The sequence below is a fragment of the Silurus aristotelis genome, assembly GCF_946808225.1.
Source record: "Silurus aristotelis genome assembly, chromosome: 29".
NCBI lineage: Eukaryota > Metazoa > Chordata > Actinopteri > Siluriformes > Siluridae > Silurus > Silurus aristotelis.
The window spans coordinates 10,380,865-10,395,482 of record NC_139602.1 but is presented as its reverse complement, the minus strand read 5'-3'; the positions used below and the strand labels follow the sequence as shown (position 1 = coordinate 10,395,482).

The 14,618-nt window shown below is 38.5% G+C and overlaps 1 protein-coding gene across 24 annotated transcripts in view; it reads right to left on the bottom strand.

The window, feature by feature from the left end:
* The window catches only part of camta1b (calmodulin binding transcription activator 1b), a 265,882-nt gene that overhangs the window by 250,015 nt on the left and 1,249 nt on the right, over positions 1-14,618 (bottom strand). For 10 of the 24 annotated variants that reach the window (XM_083535218.1, XM_083535207.1, XM_083535225.1 and 7 more), the window contains exons 1-2: positions 13,990-14,195; positions 7,998-8,099 (exon numbers count right to left, since the gene is read on the bottom strand). In XM_083535218.1, coding sequence (XP_083391344.1) covers positions 7,998-8,099; positions 13,990-14,014 — 127 coding nt within the window. In that variant the 5' untranslated portion in view covers positions 14,015-14,195. Of the gene's footprint in view, positions 1-7,997; positions 8,100-11,937; positions 12,147-13,989; positions 14,196-14,618 lie in introns of those variants that run through there. The other 14 variants (XM_083535209.1, XM_083535208.1, XM_083535217.1 and 11 more) reach the window with 6 other exon arrangements.

Sequence of the window (14,618 nt, the reverse complement as noted above, 5' to 3'; positions counted from 1 at the left end):
TTTGAATCACAGTGCCACCTCCGACTGCCAGACACTGGCCATGGTGTCTTTCTGCCACTGGCTATGTTCCATGCTGAAGCCAACTGAACATGGTGGACGGGGACAAAAAAAAAAAAAAGAATGCCACAGCACCCACACAGCATGTGTACACATACACACATGCAAACGCCAACACACACACACACACACACACACACACACACACACACACACACACACACACACACACACAGGCCAAAAGAGGTCTGAACAAGTGTCTGTATAAGTGATGACAAGACAAACTTTAAACGGGAAGGTATTTCATAATGAAGTCTCTGTATAAAAAAATATATACGTCTACCATTAGGATATGTATGTCTTAACTATACTCAATTATGCATTAGTGAGCAAAATCTAAAATTTCGAATGCTGCCGTTGATGAAAAAAAAAACTAATTTCTTATTTAGCAAGTGTACTGGAGGCAAGTACGTGGGGACTCTACATGAATATCAATGCGTGCTCAGCACTAATGCCGGCGCAGTGTCTGCATCCAGCCCATGTCTTACTTCCATGCCTTTGAAAAACAGAGGATTGCACATTAACTCTACATCAAACCTTTCTTTCAAAATCCTGCTTAAGGTACGGTTACATGGGAAAGCATTTTGTCTGATCTGATCTGATCTGATCTGATCTCATCTCATCATATCACACCTCTTTTACAACTGCAACACAATTAAAGAATCTAGTGATATAATTAGCTCATACAGTACATAAAGGTTATCCGTGTGATTATGGAAATCTGCTTTGTTTGTGGAGAGAAGAATGACGATCTAATGATCTTGCATGGATTGACATTAGGGTGAAGGATGAGAGCTCAAAATGAGGCGTTCAAGACGATGTACAAGAGCAGTGCATTCCATCATGAATCATTATGAAGCGGTCTGAACATAAGATTTTTCCACCAGATGCCGAGGTACAGCATGATATGCTCACTCAGTACTATCATAGGGAACGTTCTATGCATGACAATTAATCTGCAGACTTCCCTAAAGATTTTTTAAACCATATTTAACATGTGAAATAATGATTTTAAATTCCAACTTTAACATGTTTTAATCTATGATGTTTTCCATGTGTTTAGTCGCAAGGAAGGGTCGCTGAACTGTCATGGCAACCGCTGCCTCACAACGTAACAACCAATCACAGCTGTGCAGATCTTTTAGCCTTGTCCTCATTGATACGTTTTAGTTTGAAAATGCATATTTTCCTCTCCTTTTTTTCAGATGTTTCAGTTTGAATTAGCGACTTTTCAAGGAAACGGTTGAAAGTGAAAGTGTGGACACGGAAACACCATTTTCCAAAGAACTAAAAATATATATTTTTTAGAAATTTCTAATTTTATATTTTAGAAAACCAAATATGGAAATAGTATGGAAACGTTAACCCCAAAAAATTTGCGGCTCTGAAAATTTGCAGGTTCTCATTAGAGACATAACTAACAGCAAGTTGCGGATTATCTTAAAATTCGCGGGAATCCACAGAGGAACTGAATGTTCAGGAACGTTCGGAATAACATTTTCAACTTTGTTTTCACAGTTTTGTATTAAACACAGGGTTCCTGTGCATTTTGGAAAAGGATGAAATTTGATTTAAGTGATTATCAGTCTGGATTTGCATGGGAAAAAAACACTGAGCATTAAAAAATGTACAGTGGGCCCCCGAAACTCATGGGGGTTACGATCTAAGACCCTCATGAGTTCCAAAAATCCGCGGATTTTGGACGCACCCCTGCAGCCCCTATTCTACCATAGTGAATTTAACTAGACATTTTTTTACTTTAACTCAGATGAGATTTTTACACCCAAACATACATTGACAAGCCAAAAAAAAACTACATAAAAATTTTTTTTTTAATAATAATCATAAATTAATCTCATGAGGAAAGCGTCTGTCCATTCTGGGCTAAGAACGGCAGGACTCTGTCCTCCTGTACATCCCCTCTGAGGATTACCGTAAATCCGCCTTCCGTAATGACTTTGCACTGTTTGCATGTGCAGCTTGGCTGGAAACCAGCTTTCTGTCATGGTAACTGTATTAAAAAGGAGAAGAATGGACACGGTGACTTCCAAAAGTCATCAGTGCTGAGTCAGGGGTTTTGTTTTTTTCTTTCTTTGATAAAAGCCATTACTTTTTCCATTCCATCTTCAGGGGCTGATGGACGTTTTCTGACGCCATGTTTGCAAATAAGGATTTCTGCTGCTTCTCCTGTCATAAGTACTTTGTTATAGTGTTTGTCAGAGTATGGACTGTCCTCTGCTGACTTTCGGTGTTCTTTTGCAATTGTTTTTCGAGTTATCAACTATTACGGTGCATAATAGTTTGGACGGCCAATTTAGAGAAACAAGAGTAAAAGGGCGAGGCATTTACAAGATCTTTTCCTTTATTCTCTCGTTATGTAGCAGGTTTGCACTACTGAAATAGCCGTCATTTCCATGTGAATCGCTAAATAGTGTGTACTCTAAGCCCTGTGACTGTAAGGATGGTATAAATATCATCTGACAGGACCAGAGTGAAACTTGCAGGGAAGTAAAGAGTAAAACTGCATCACTTTACTATGACTATATGTCTGTGAAATAATGAACGTTTCTTAAAGGACACCTATTTTTCTGGATTAAATATCTATTTTTTTTTTTTATATATATAAAATAGTGAACACGTACAAAAAACTACTCGTATTAATCTGATTTGGCAAACAGGGAAGCAAAAATAGATTTTTCATAGGATTTTATGCAGTAGACTTGTTTTGTCATGTCATTACAGTACCTTCCTACTGCATTAAAAGAAAATCACTGCCACCTTCGAAGGTACATCCTGATACAGGAATTATGCCAGTATTCAAACTGGGAACTGTGGAAATTACTGCACTCTTTAAGTGGGGTTCAAGGAGACGTGTTTACACTGGATAAAGCCGTGTTCAATATAATAAATATATATATATATATATATATATATATATATATATATATATATATATATATATATATATATATATAATGTTTTTTTTTACAGAGCAGCTCTCTAATATATTCTTATATCTGTAAAACTGTCATACCTACATTAAAAGCTGAAAGAATCGAACCCCATGAGTGAGATAGCTGTCAGTTAATTAGAAAACTTTCTACAATAAAGAAAGCAAGAAAATGCTGGGGCAAGCAGCACTTAATGCTCCCAATACAGATATTAAAGGGTATCTGGGGAAATTTAGGATTTTTTTTTTTTTCAAAATAAATTTAATGTGACAGAAATAAAGGCTCATTGCACAGCAGCTCCAGGCAGCCAGGAAAAGGGTTTGGGCTGCATGTTAATTTATCACAGAGCTGATAAACTTCAACTAATCTCACTCGTATTAGTCAGGTTGGAGTTGAGATGCTTATTAAAGAGCGGCTGGGCGAAGAGTGCTTCTTTTTTTTTATAATTTTTTTGCTCTTTGCTTTGTGCGTTGTGGGACTGTACGGGACTCGGGCCTACGCTTAAAAACCTCGGTCCTAGACATCAAACATCTCCTACACATTTATTCCCCCACGTACATGCAGGTTACGTAAATACCAGTAGTGTAGTTGTCTATATGGTAATTTCACAAGGACGAAAGGTGAAAATGCAGACGCTGCTAAGTCACACCCACAATATGTTATCTAATGGTGAGCCAAATGGAGACATGGAGATAATAGTGCAAATACACCCCCGCACACACTCGCTCTCACACACACACACACACACACACACACACACACACACACACACACACAAGCGTACTGTAGATCCTGTAATTTGCCATCCCTCTGAAAAGCTACGACGTGTATTACTATAATTCAGTGACAGTCATAGTAGAAGAGGGTTGAAGTTACAATCAAGAGTGTGCGCTGAAGCATGAAGCATATTAGCATACAAGGGCTTGGCTCCACTAGCTTGATCCACAGAGCTGCTGAATAAATTATGAAAATATCTAAACGAATTTGACCAAATAATGCAGTTTATATTCTCAACTGCGAGATCAAATAAACCACCCGGAGCTGCGAACAATAAAATGTCAATCGAATTACAAAATGACTCGAAGCCTCGGACTCTGGCGAAATTGATTTAGTACCGAATTCTTTCTGGTTTCGACTGAATTAGGGCTAAAAATAGACTGTCTGAGGATCAAGGATGATGGAAGGTATCTTAGAAAAGAAAGCAAAATCATGAAACCTACAGCCTGGTCTGTGTCCGGGTCTTGTAGTGTTAGAAGACTCTGGATGTGGGTGCTAATCTGGGACTTATCAGATGTCAGGCTTGTGTGATTTACTGTATGTGTCATGGCAGGCTGAACAGGCATCACTCCAGATAGCTGAGGAATAAAGAGGGCTGACAAAGGAGGGGGAAAAAAACGATCCTGGATCAATAGTGCTCTTCTGCTCTGCCTTTGTGTCATGGGATGCTCTTTTTAAAAAAATTGGCTCTGATATGCATCGTGAGGAAGGCTCCTAAAAAACTGGAGAAATAAACCAAGAATGATAAAACGTTTGAGTGAGAGCCTTATGGTATTGTCCCCAAAAAAAAAAAAAAAAAAAACAGAATATATATAGTAAAAATGATAGTTGCTAGATTTTTCTTCTCACTGGGCATCATTGCTTGCATTAACTTACACGAAACATAAAATAAAATGCCCTGCAGATTAACATGAGAGCACGAGTCCTTACAGGCAGAACCATGACATTGTTTTGGAGTGCTTTTGTGCTGCAGGTCATGCTGGTCAGTTTCAATTTCAGTTTATCCGCCTGTTCCGAGATCAATACCAATCAAAGCAGTGATTGCTCTATTGTTCTCTGTAATAATACTGCTCCTTTATTGACTCCGTCCTCCATTACCATCAGTGACCGCATCTGCGTCTTTCAATACATCACGCTCCGGATAACTATCTGGCAGTTGAGTGGAGGATGTCTTGTTTACAGTTGTGCGGCTTAAATGCTAAATTTAACCGTTGAAAAAAACGTCAACATCGTCTCCTGAGACGATTACGAACCTAGAGACCTTCTTTGTTTTTCCTTCTGATGCTGCACTGATCAAAATGGGGTGGGATACCTGGTTCCAGGGATGCATGTTTCTCCACCAAAAAAAATGCATTAAACGTGTATGCTCTGGGGGTGGCAAAGTTTTACATAAGTGGTATAGCAGAAATTAATTGCAATATCTTTTAGGAGACAGCGACAGAAATTGTGCGTGCACGTGGGTACACGCAAAGCATAAGTTAGAGAAACGTGAGCATGCCTTGATACCACTGTGCAGTTTCGGTTTCGGTACGTTAGCTCATGCAGGAAAAGCTGCTTACTTGGCCGTGCAAGGGCAAAGACGGGGTACCATTCGGACAAGAGGTAAATCCAGGCAGCGTTCAGTAACGAAGGCATTCATCAAGACAGGAGATATGAGAATGCTCAAATACACATGGAGTCAATCATGCAAATGAGTGTATGAATACAAATGGATAAAGAGCTAAGCTATGCATACAAAATGCACTTTAGACTGCCGGCGAACAATCCGTCCTCTCACCTCTCTCTCTCTCTCTCTCTCTCTCTCTCTCTAGCTTTGCTTTCAAAGCATTTTATGACATGCATTGACTTTGTATCATGGGCTTTCTGATTCTTTCTTTAACTTGTACAAAATTTGTCCATTTAAATCAATTGTTTCTTTTACAGATCTACAGTAACACATCCATAAATAGTCTAGAAATCTAAACCCAAAAGATACGAGTAGTTAATAATTTGAAGTAAAAAACTGCAGTGTGCTTGTAAGAGACAAAATCTTTATATTGTTCAAGTCGGCCTATTCCAAACAGCTCTGAACTTTGCACACAAAAATGCAGAGCTATGCGGCCTCTCTTCTCCCTACGTTTCGTGTAAAACGTTTTGCCGTGTCATTTGTTTCTTTCGGCTTTGAATAAATCTTTCGATTATTCTATGTGTCTCAATTAATACACTGTTCCATCAATTTGTGTAATCTGTGAGGCAAAGAGTTTTCTATTAATTGTTACAGCATTTTGGGAGTCACAGCTGATGAACTGTTCGAGAAATGGGATTTTGGGTTTGATGCAAGAAGAAGCAAAATGAATGTTCTGTCACCCTTGTGAAAAAAAGAAAAAGATTTGACTTCTGTGTCTCCATTGTCTTGCTTCATCTTGTCTCATGACTATTCTGCCAGGAGAATATGTGAATTATATGTATACATAGATATACATTTTATATATACAGTATATATATATATATATATATAAACGTCACTATTGTCTCCTGAGACAATTCCAAAACTAGAGGTCTTCTTTTAGACATGTTTCTCTGAAGTACAGTGTGGATCTACATGCAATACCTGGGTTAAGAAACGCATACTTCTCTAATCTGTTGTTGAATCAAATGTATTATATGTGCATGCTCCGGAAGTGTAATGGTTTAAGGGAGCCTGAATTTGTATATAAAGTGGTATAGCAAAATGTATTGCACCTTAAAACAATGTCTTGGACAATATTAATATATATATACATATACATATATATATATATATATATATGATGCAATTTTGTCTAGAGCATCTTAAAAAATCTATCAAAGTGCTCCAAGGAAGGAACAGTGGTGAATCTGCGACAGGGTCATGGGCGGCCGAGGCTCATTGATGCAGGAAGGGAAGGAAGGCTGGTCTGTGTGGTCCGATCCAACAGACGAGCTCCTGGAGCTCAAACTGCTGAAGATGTTTATGCTGTGGATGATCGATTGGTCAGAACTATATATATATATATGTTGATCCCCCTTAATTGTGAATGCATTTGGATTTCTAATGGGACAATAGAAGCTCAGGATTCTTTAGTTATCCAACACTGATGCCTAAATTGAATAAACTACAGGCCTCTGATCAGGGTTTTGTTTCAGTGCCATAGATCACAATAAAGTGCCAGTGGCAAACAAAGCATGATTAGTGAACGGTTTATGGGAAGTGAACAAAGAAACGGCTGTACTGATGGAGTCTTAGTAATACTTCTGAATTGGAAGCTTGACAAACAGAGCCTTAGTGGCTTAAACACCAACACAGTGAGCAACGCAGAAGAACGTGTATCTAACTAGACCGCTAATTATGCTGCAGAGCTTGTTAACAACTAGCCAGAGGAACCTTTAGCCATTTGGCTGCTGTTTAAAGTAGGGACTTTTGGAAACAGTTAGATCACATTAAAAACCGCTGGATTAAAGAAATTGAGCTGAAAACAAACAAAAAATATATATAAAACGGTGGTTTCTTTATTTGACATTCTTGGAAAGTGAATGAGTAAACACACACACACACACACACACACACACACGATGCCTGGGCTCGGCTCAGAGTGTGCTGTGTGTTGATTAGGCATGACAATGAGCCGCTGCCTCCAAAAATATGCTGCGCGTTCCGGTGCACCATGGCCATGCATGAATAAACATGATCTGTAATGAAGCTGAATGACAATGAAGCCCTTGCTTAAAAAAAAATAAAAAATTAAATAAAAAAAGATCCACTAAGAGAGTCCTCGCCTATTTCCTCTCTCAAAAAAAAGAAAGAAAGAAAGAAGAAAAAGAAGTCACCCACAAAGCCATAGTTCACTGGGTTATTTTGAATACAGCTCCTGCAAAATGGGGACTCGTTTTCATCGATTTGGTTCCATGAGCTGAATGCTACACTCGGGTAAACGTATTACACTTACATCTGTTCAAATCTATTACACCTATCTACTTCTTTCTTTCTTGTCTATGGGGTAATTATGGCGTGATTTTAACATTTACTTCGCTGGTTAAGAGAGAAACATTAGCGGGTTTTGCTGAGCAGCCTCTACATGCAAGGCTGGCTTCACGGTTGCGTGATGTTGCTACGTTGAAATGGAGAAATTAGTGCAATGCATGAACGGGCAAAAATGAGTGTCATTTTGATGGTTCTTCCAGGGATGCAGTGTGGATGTGAGCCAGCTCTCTTACTGTTGGTGTCTGTGTCATCTCGGACACCCTTAGTAGCAGCCTGGCTGGCGTAGCTGACGGAAGTTCTGTACATTCGATCAGCTTTACGAATTCTCTTCAGTCCTATGGGCGGCACAGCGGGGAGGGAAGAATGAAGGGAGGATCTCTAAGTACAAACATTTTATTTTCTTGGCTTCTTGTACGCTTTAATGTTTTTTTTTTTTTTTTGTCACTTGGTTATGCTTGAAGCCATTGGTTTAAATATTTTAGTCATGCAGAAAAGTTCATCCAGAGATGTTTGAGATGTTCAAAAACATTTTTTTTTTTTTTAAATAATGTAGACACACAAATACCAGGGAATCTACAGATGTCTTATTTTCCCCCATACAAGTTACTATTTTGCAATAGTACATCAGCAATTACTCATAAAATATTTTGCAAACCAGAAGAACCATCCTGAAGACCATCCACCGAACCCGCAATGAAAATTTGCATGTCACGTTTTTTAATTTTGCACCATTCTAATACGCTCATCTGAATGGTGACAGCTTGACATTTCAACACGGACAAATTGATTAATCTTTTTGCTCTTTTGGGAAATAATAAATGTTCCGTTTCCCTATTTTGCACTTCAAAAAAAATAATGTTAAATAATAAAAAAAAATCCTGGAAAAGATATTCTCCAACCTGTCTGACTCCAAAAGTGTTTTCTTAATCTCCAGAAAAGTGAGACGTGGCATTGCACGACGTGACTATCGCACAAGGTTGTGTACAACTAAAGCCTGGTTGTGGTTGCAAAGGTCAGAAGGTTCTCGATATAATACGACGGATTATAGGATGATATATAACACACAATATGGTAGGATTCTATAAGCGGAAGCTGTTTGATGTAAAGAAAAAGGCATGAGGATGATTTATACCAACACCAAAAAATATACAATATCATAGATCATAAATCGCCAGACTCTGCATAATGAGATAGTCAGATGTTAAAGTGGATAAAAATAGATTAATGAAGGTTCAAAGATTGGCCAATGGACAGACGACAAACAGACACAAATGATATTATTTATCTGCTAATTAGATCGGCCAGCTCGTTCTTGTCTTTTCACTTCAAGGGTAATAAGACCTAACCTAGACTACATAAAACCAGCAAGGTACTAGCAGCCTCATTTATTTTGCTTAGCTAACAATAAAACTGTGACTAGTAGACTGAATGCGAGACTCATGGTAATGTTTTGTTAATTCTGACCTGGGAACATTTTTTTTTCTTTAAAAAAAACAAAACAATAAAAATTATATTTTGCTCTAAGCAAAAAAAAATTATTTTCTAAGTGAAAAATTTTTAGGCCAATTTTACATTATTCAACAACACAGCAGGAACTGTTACTACAATATTTTAAAAGTAACTACACAAAAAAAAAATCATTCTCTTTGATCAGACGCTGAAGATTCTCTTATTTTTACACTACGATTTCACACTGCAAATGACAGTATGAGTTTCACGTGTCTGTATAAATATTGTTGTTTTTTTTTTTTTACATAGCTTTATTTATTTTATTTATTTAATACTTTAATAAACGTATAACGTATAGGTTAGATACAGAAAATACTACTGTGATACATCACTTATCAAACTCCAAATACTGTAGAAAATCCTTTTTTTTTCCCCCTAATCTTTTTTGTTTGTTTGTTTGTTTTATAATATTTTGCTCTTATTTCACAAGCAGGAAGTATTAATAAAATCTCTTGAAAGAAAATACACTAAAAATAATTCTCTTATGATCAAAAGGGTTGTTTTTTTTTCCATTTTTACAATGTACAATTTCAAACTACAAATTACAATACAACTGTTAGGTGTGTGTATGCACCTGACTTTGATTTGACATCTTTATTTGTTATTTCATTTATTATTTTTAATGTATATACTTAATCCTCAAAGTATAAGTTTGACATTGAAAATACTACTGTTGTACGTCACTTGACTCTGTTATCAAACTCCAAATACTGTAGAAACCCTTCTGTTGGCAGGAAGGAAAATCAGGAAAGTTTTACAAACACTAAAAGAATCAGCTTGCCAAACAAACCCGGCTGTTATAAGACGTAATCGATCTATTTTGTACAAACGTCCCCCTTTTTAAACTTCCCTGTTGGAAGCGGTCCATGAAATCATCTCTGAGAACTTTTTTTTTTTTTTTTATAACACAGAGAGAAAACGAGAGTGCAGAAGATAGATAGAAAGAGAGAGAGAAAGAGGAAGAGAGAGAAGCTGAGCGAGCAGCCATCTTTTAATCCATAGCAGCCTCACTAAATTCAATTAGCTGAACAAAATTGCAGAGCTGATTCACCCAGCACAATTTAAAGGCTGCGCCGGTTATATCCAAGAGATGAGAATCTGATAAGTTTGCTATCAACAGTGGCTGCTGTTTATCAACCTCAGCCGCTGATCGCACTTCCCCGAGGAGTTCGTCTTTACACAACAGCAACTGCCTCAAGATTTCGCCTGCCTCATAGTGATGCAGGATGTTGGATATTTATATATATATATATATATATATATGTGTCCTTAATGTCTTCTTAATTCCCATCTTGGGAAACAGGCCAGCTGTGTATCTGAGTGTGAAGAACAAAACCGACTGACAGTGAGGGAAGTTTCTCAGGCCGTGATACGTTCAAGAACAAAACTCTTAACGAATCATCAAAGGGATAAAGAAGCTGCAAGGTAACATCTCCAGCCTCTTTTTTTCAAGGACCTCTGGAGAGTAAGCTTCCTGTGTAAGAACTGTGATATATCCGTAGAACAAAAAAAGACCAGAAGGTCCAGGAAACAAGGTGCGAGAAAGAAAAAAAAAAAACGACTGACAGATACAAATGCATGACACAGTTTCCTCCTGCTGAGGTCAAAACAGGTCTGTTCTTGGTAAAAAAAAAAAAAAAAAAAAGAAGAAGAAGAAAAAGATTGCTCTGACACGTTTTCCCATGGGTGCAAGGGATTGTTATCAAGCATAGGTATTGTATAGATATGTCTTTATGTCTCACCAGAGCTATAAATCATCAAACAAGTTTTTGAGTTGACATTGCTAATTGTCGTTCAAGACGAGAAACTCTGGATGTGAGATACACGATTGGAGGAAACTCTTTACAAAAACCTTATCGAGACTGGGTTTGCTGGAGCATTCCACAACATGTACATACGTGTGTGTGTGTGTGTGTGTGTGTGTGTGTGTGTGTTTGCGCGTTTGCATTGCTATGGATTCGAACACGGCTAAACATCGCCCCCTGGTGGAGCTCTCCAACCCAGACTCCTGGATGGATGGCAATTGAAAATGAAGCACTTCCTAAAGGTCTGAATGTGAACAAAAAAAAATCAAGGCAGGAACCGAATAAACATCTCCCAACCTCTCTGATCATTTCAACCAAAAACATCTTTATGTACACATGATTGATAATCATCTATTTCAGACCCGTGGATAAATTAGAGCTTAGTATACATATACATATATAATCTCTAAAGCTATAAATAGTCTCATTTTTTAGCACAAGAATAATTTGCTTTGTCTCCATCTAGTGGTGGTTTTAACCTCAAATAAATTATTAATCAACAAATTTAAATAAAAATGTATAATTATTTCTAAATTAATATATATTTACTTTCACCTAAATAATAAAGATCCGGAGTTTAATAAATAAACGACGACGAAACTGCATAATATTCGTGATATTGTAATATTATTACATATACAAAAAAATGATAATATTTAGATTAATATCATACTCCGCGGTTCAGGTGGAATCTTGTGTTAGCTTAGCATAGTTTCTGAGGATTTTTTCCTCACAGTCGTCAATTCCCGTTACAGTAAATACAGCCGTAAACTCGTTGGAAAACTCGCCTCGGGTTTTATCTCGGATTGGAGACAAACAAATAAACAAAACGAATAAAATAATAAACGAGAGATCCTACCTTTCATTTTGGTGCCTCGTCACTTCTCAGGAAGGTTTTAGGTTTTTTTTTGTTTTTGGGGTTTTTTTATTTTTTCTTACTCGCGCGCGCTCCTTCTCCTTCCACCCAATCCAACGTAAAACGCGCGCGGCTGCTTCGCTCTCTAACAGTCTCGCGCTCCCTCTCCGTCTCTCTCTCTCTCTCTCTCTCTCTCTCTCTCTCTCTCTCTCTCTCTCTCTCTCTCTCTATACTCTCTCTCTACTCTCTCTCGTTCTCCGTCTCTCTCTCTCTCTCTCTCTCTCTCTCTCTCTCTCGTTCTCCGTCTCGCGCGCGCACGCTCTCTCTCTCTCTCTCTCCCTCTCTCTCTCTCTCTCTCTCTATCTCGCGCGCTCTCTTTCCATTTCTCTATGTCGTCGCGCGCGCAACCGTCAGCCAGGTCTGAACATTTTAAACAGATTTTCAAACCGCGATGAGGGAAGAAAAGAAGAAGAAGAAAGAAAAGAAGAAAATCGACAAACCAACAAACGATGGTCTGATTTCAAAACAAGAAGAAGAGGAAGAAGGAGAAGGGAAAGAGGAGGAAGAGAAGAGGACGGGGGGGGGAGAAGAGGGAGAGGAGAAAGAAGAAGGAGAGAAAGAAGGAGAAGTAGAAGAAGAAGAAGGAGAAGAACAGAAGAAGAAGAAGGAGAAGGAAAAGAGGAGGAAGAGAAGAGGAGAGAAGAAGAAGAAGAAGAAGAAGAAGAAGAAGAAGAAGAAGAAGAAGAAGAAGAAGAAGAAGACCTGACTACTGTGTCACAGATGTAGATGAAGGACGGGGATTCAGTGAGGAGTTTTGAGCACATCAGCACATCACCTCACATTACAACCTACATAAGCAGGAACATGAGGAACAGTTTCACTTTAGGTGCTCCTGTCTTCTCCACTCATTTTATCTCCACTCACCTCCTTCCCTCTCCTCTCTCCTCCTCTAATATCGTCTCTTTGTCTCTCCTCATGTCTCATATCATCTTATCTCTTCTCTCCTGTCTTCTCACCTCCTCTCCTCATTTCTCCTCTTCTCATTACTACACTCATTTCCCCCTAGTTTCCTCTCCTACCTTCTCTTCTCCTCGCCTTTCATCTCTTTTCTTCTCATCTTATCTATTCTCCTGATTTCTTCTCTCCTTTCATCTCATCTCCTCTCATCTCCCCATTTTTCCTCTTTTCTCTACCCTCTCTCCAGATTTCACCTTTCATCTTCTCTCAATTTCTTATTTCTCCTCACATCTCCTCTACTAATTTCTCATCTCCTCTGATCTCCTCTCCCAATTTCTCATCTCATTTCCTCTCCTCATTTCTCCTCTCGCGTCCTCTCCTTCCCATTCTCAGGTGAGAAGACCAGAAGGAGAAAGATGAGATGCGATGAGGATGATGATGAGGATGAAGGGTGGCGGTGTGAAGGAATCCCGCTCCACATCATAAGAGAGGTCATTTCATTCCCGGTTTTACACACACACACACACACACACACACACACACACACACACACACGCGCGCGGAGTAATACCCTCTGTTTAATCACCCTCACACACCGTTTCCCAACACGCTTTCGCTTTCATCGCTTCTTCCCTCTGTTTATTCCTCAAACCACCAAGAACACAAATGATGATAATAACACACACACACACACACACACACACACACACACAGACACACACAGACACACACAGACACACACACACACACACGATTGACTTTTTTTTTTTTTTTTGTTAATGAGCACAACTCCTGCTTTCATCTCCTCCACATGGAGGAAGCTGTGAAAGCTGTAGGAGCTGAGGAAGATGTGAAAGCTCCAGCCCTGAGCAGGACCTGAACCTCAGCTCAGCGTTTCAGCTTTTTTTCCGCGATGAAGCGCAAAATATCACGCGCTCCGTCCTCCGTCACGTCCTCCCTTAACGGAAATCTGATCAGCCACGAGCGCGTCGGAAATACGGCACAGAAAAATCCATCATCCTCATCATCACCATCACCACCACCATCATCATCGGCATCCCGATAATAATAATAATCCGGTTTATTCTCCTCTCTTACCTTCCGGCTTGTTTTCGGCAGCCATTTCCCGTCCGCGCGCCACATCCTCCTCCTCCTCCTCCTCTTCCTCCTCCTCCTCGCGATCGGTATGGAAGGAGGGGGTGGGGGGGTGGGGGGCGTTTTGACTACCATGCGCGTTCACGAGGAAGCACGGGGGTCGGGCACGCGCACGATTACAGGCGAGCCCCCCAAAGCCATCTTGTTTTCTATTGGTGGAAAAAGGTAAAACGTGCAATAGACAATCAATCAATCAATCAATCAATCAATCAATCAATCAATCAATCAATCAATCAATAACTAAACAAACAAACAATATGATACTAATATTAGATTAACACAATTATTTGGAAATATTATTTTTAATCCAATGAAAAATATAAATTATTGAATCATAATTAATAGAAAATATATAAATATATTTTTAAATATCCAATAAATACTTATACTAATATTAAATTAGCTCTTATAATTTATGCATAATTGATTAAAAAAATTGTATTAAAAAATACCCACCATACTCTATTGATTATATTAGGTAATCACAATTAATATTTAATTTTTTTTTGTAAAATGTATCCGATAAATAATTAAACATTTATTAGAATAACATATTTATTCATAATATTTGC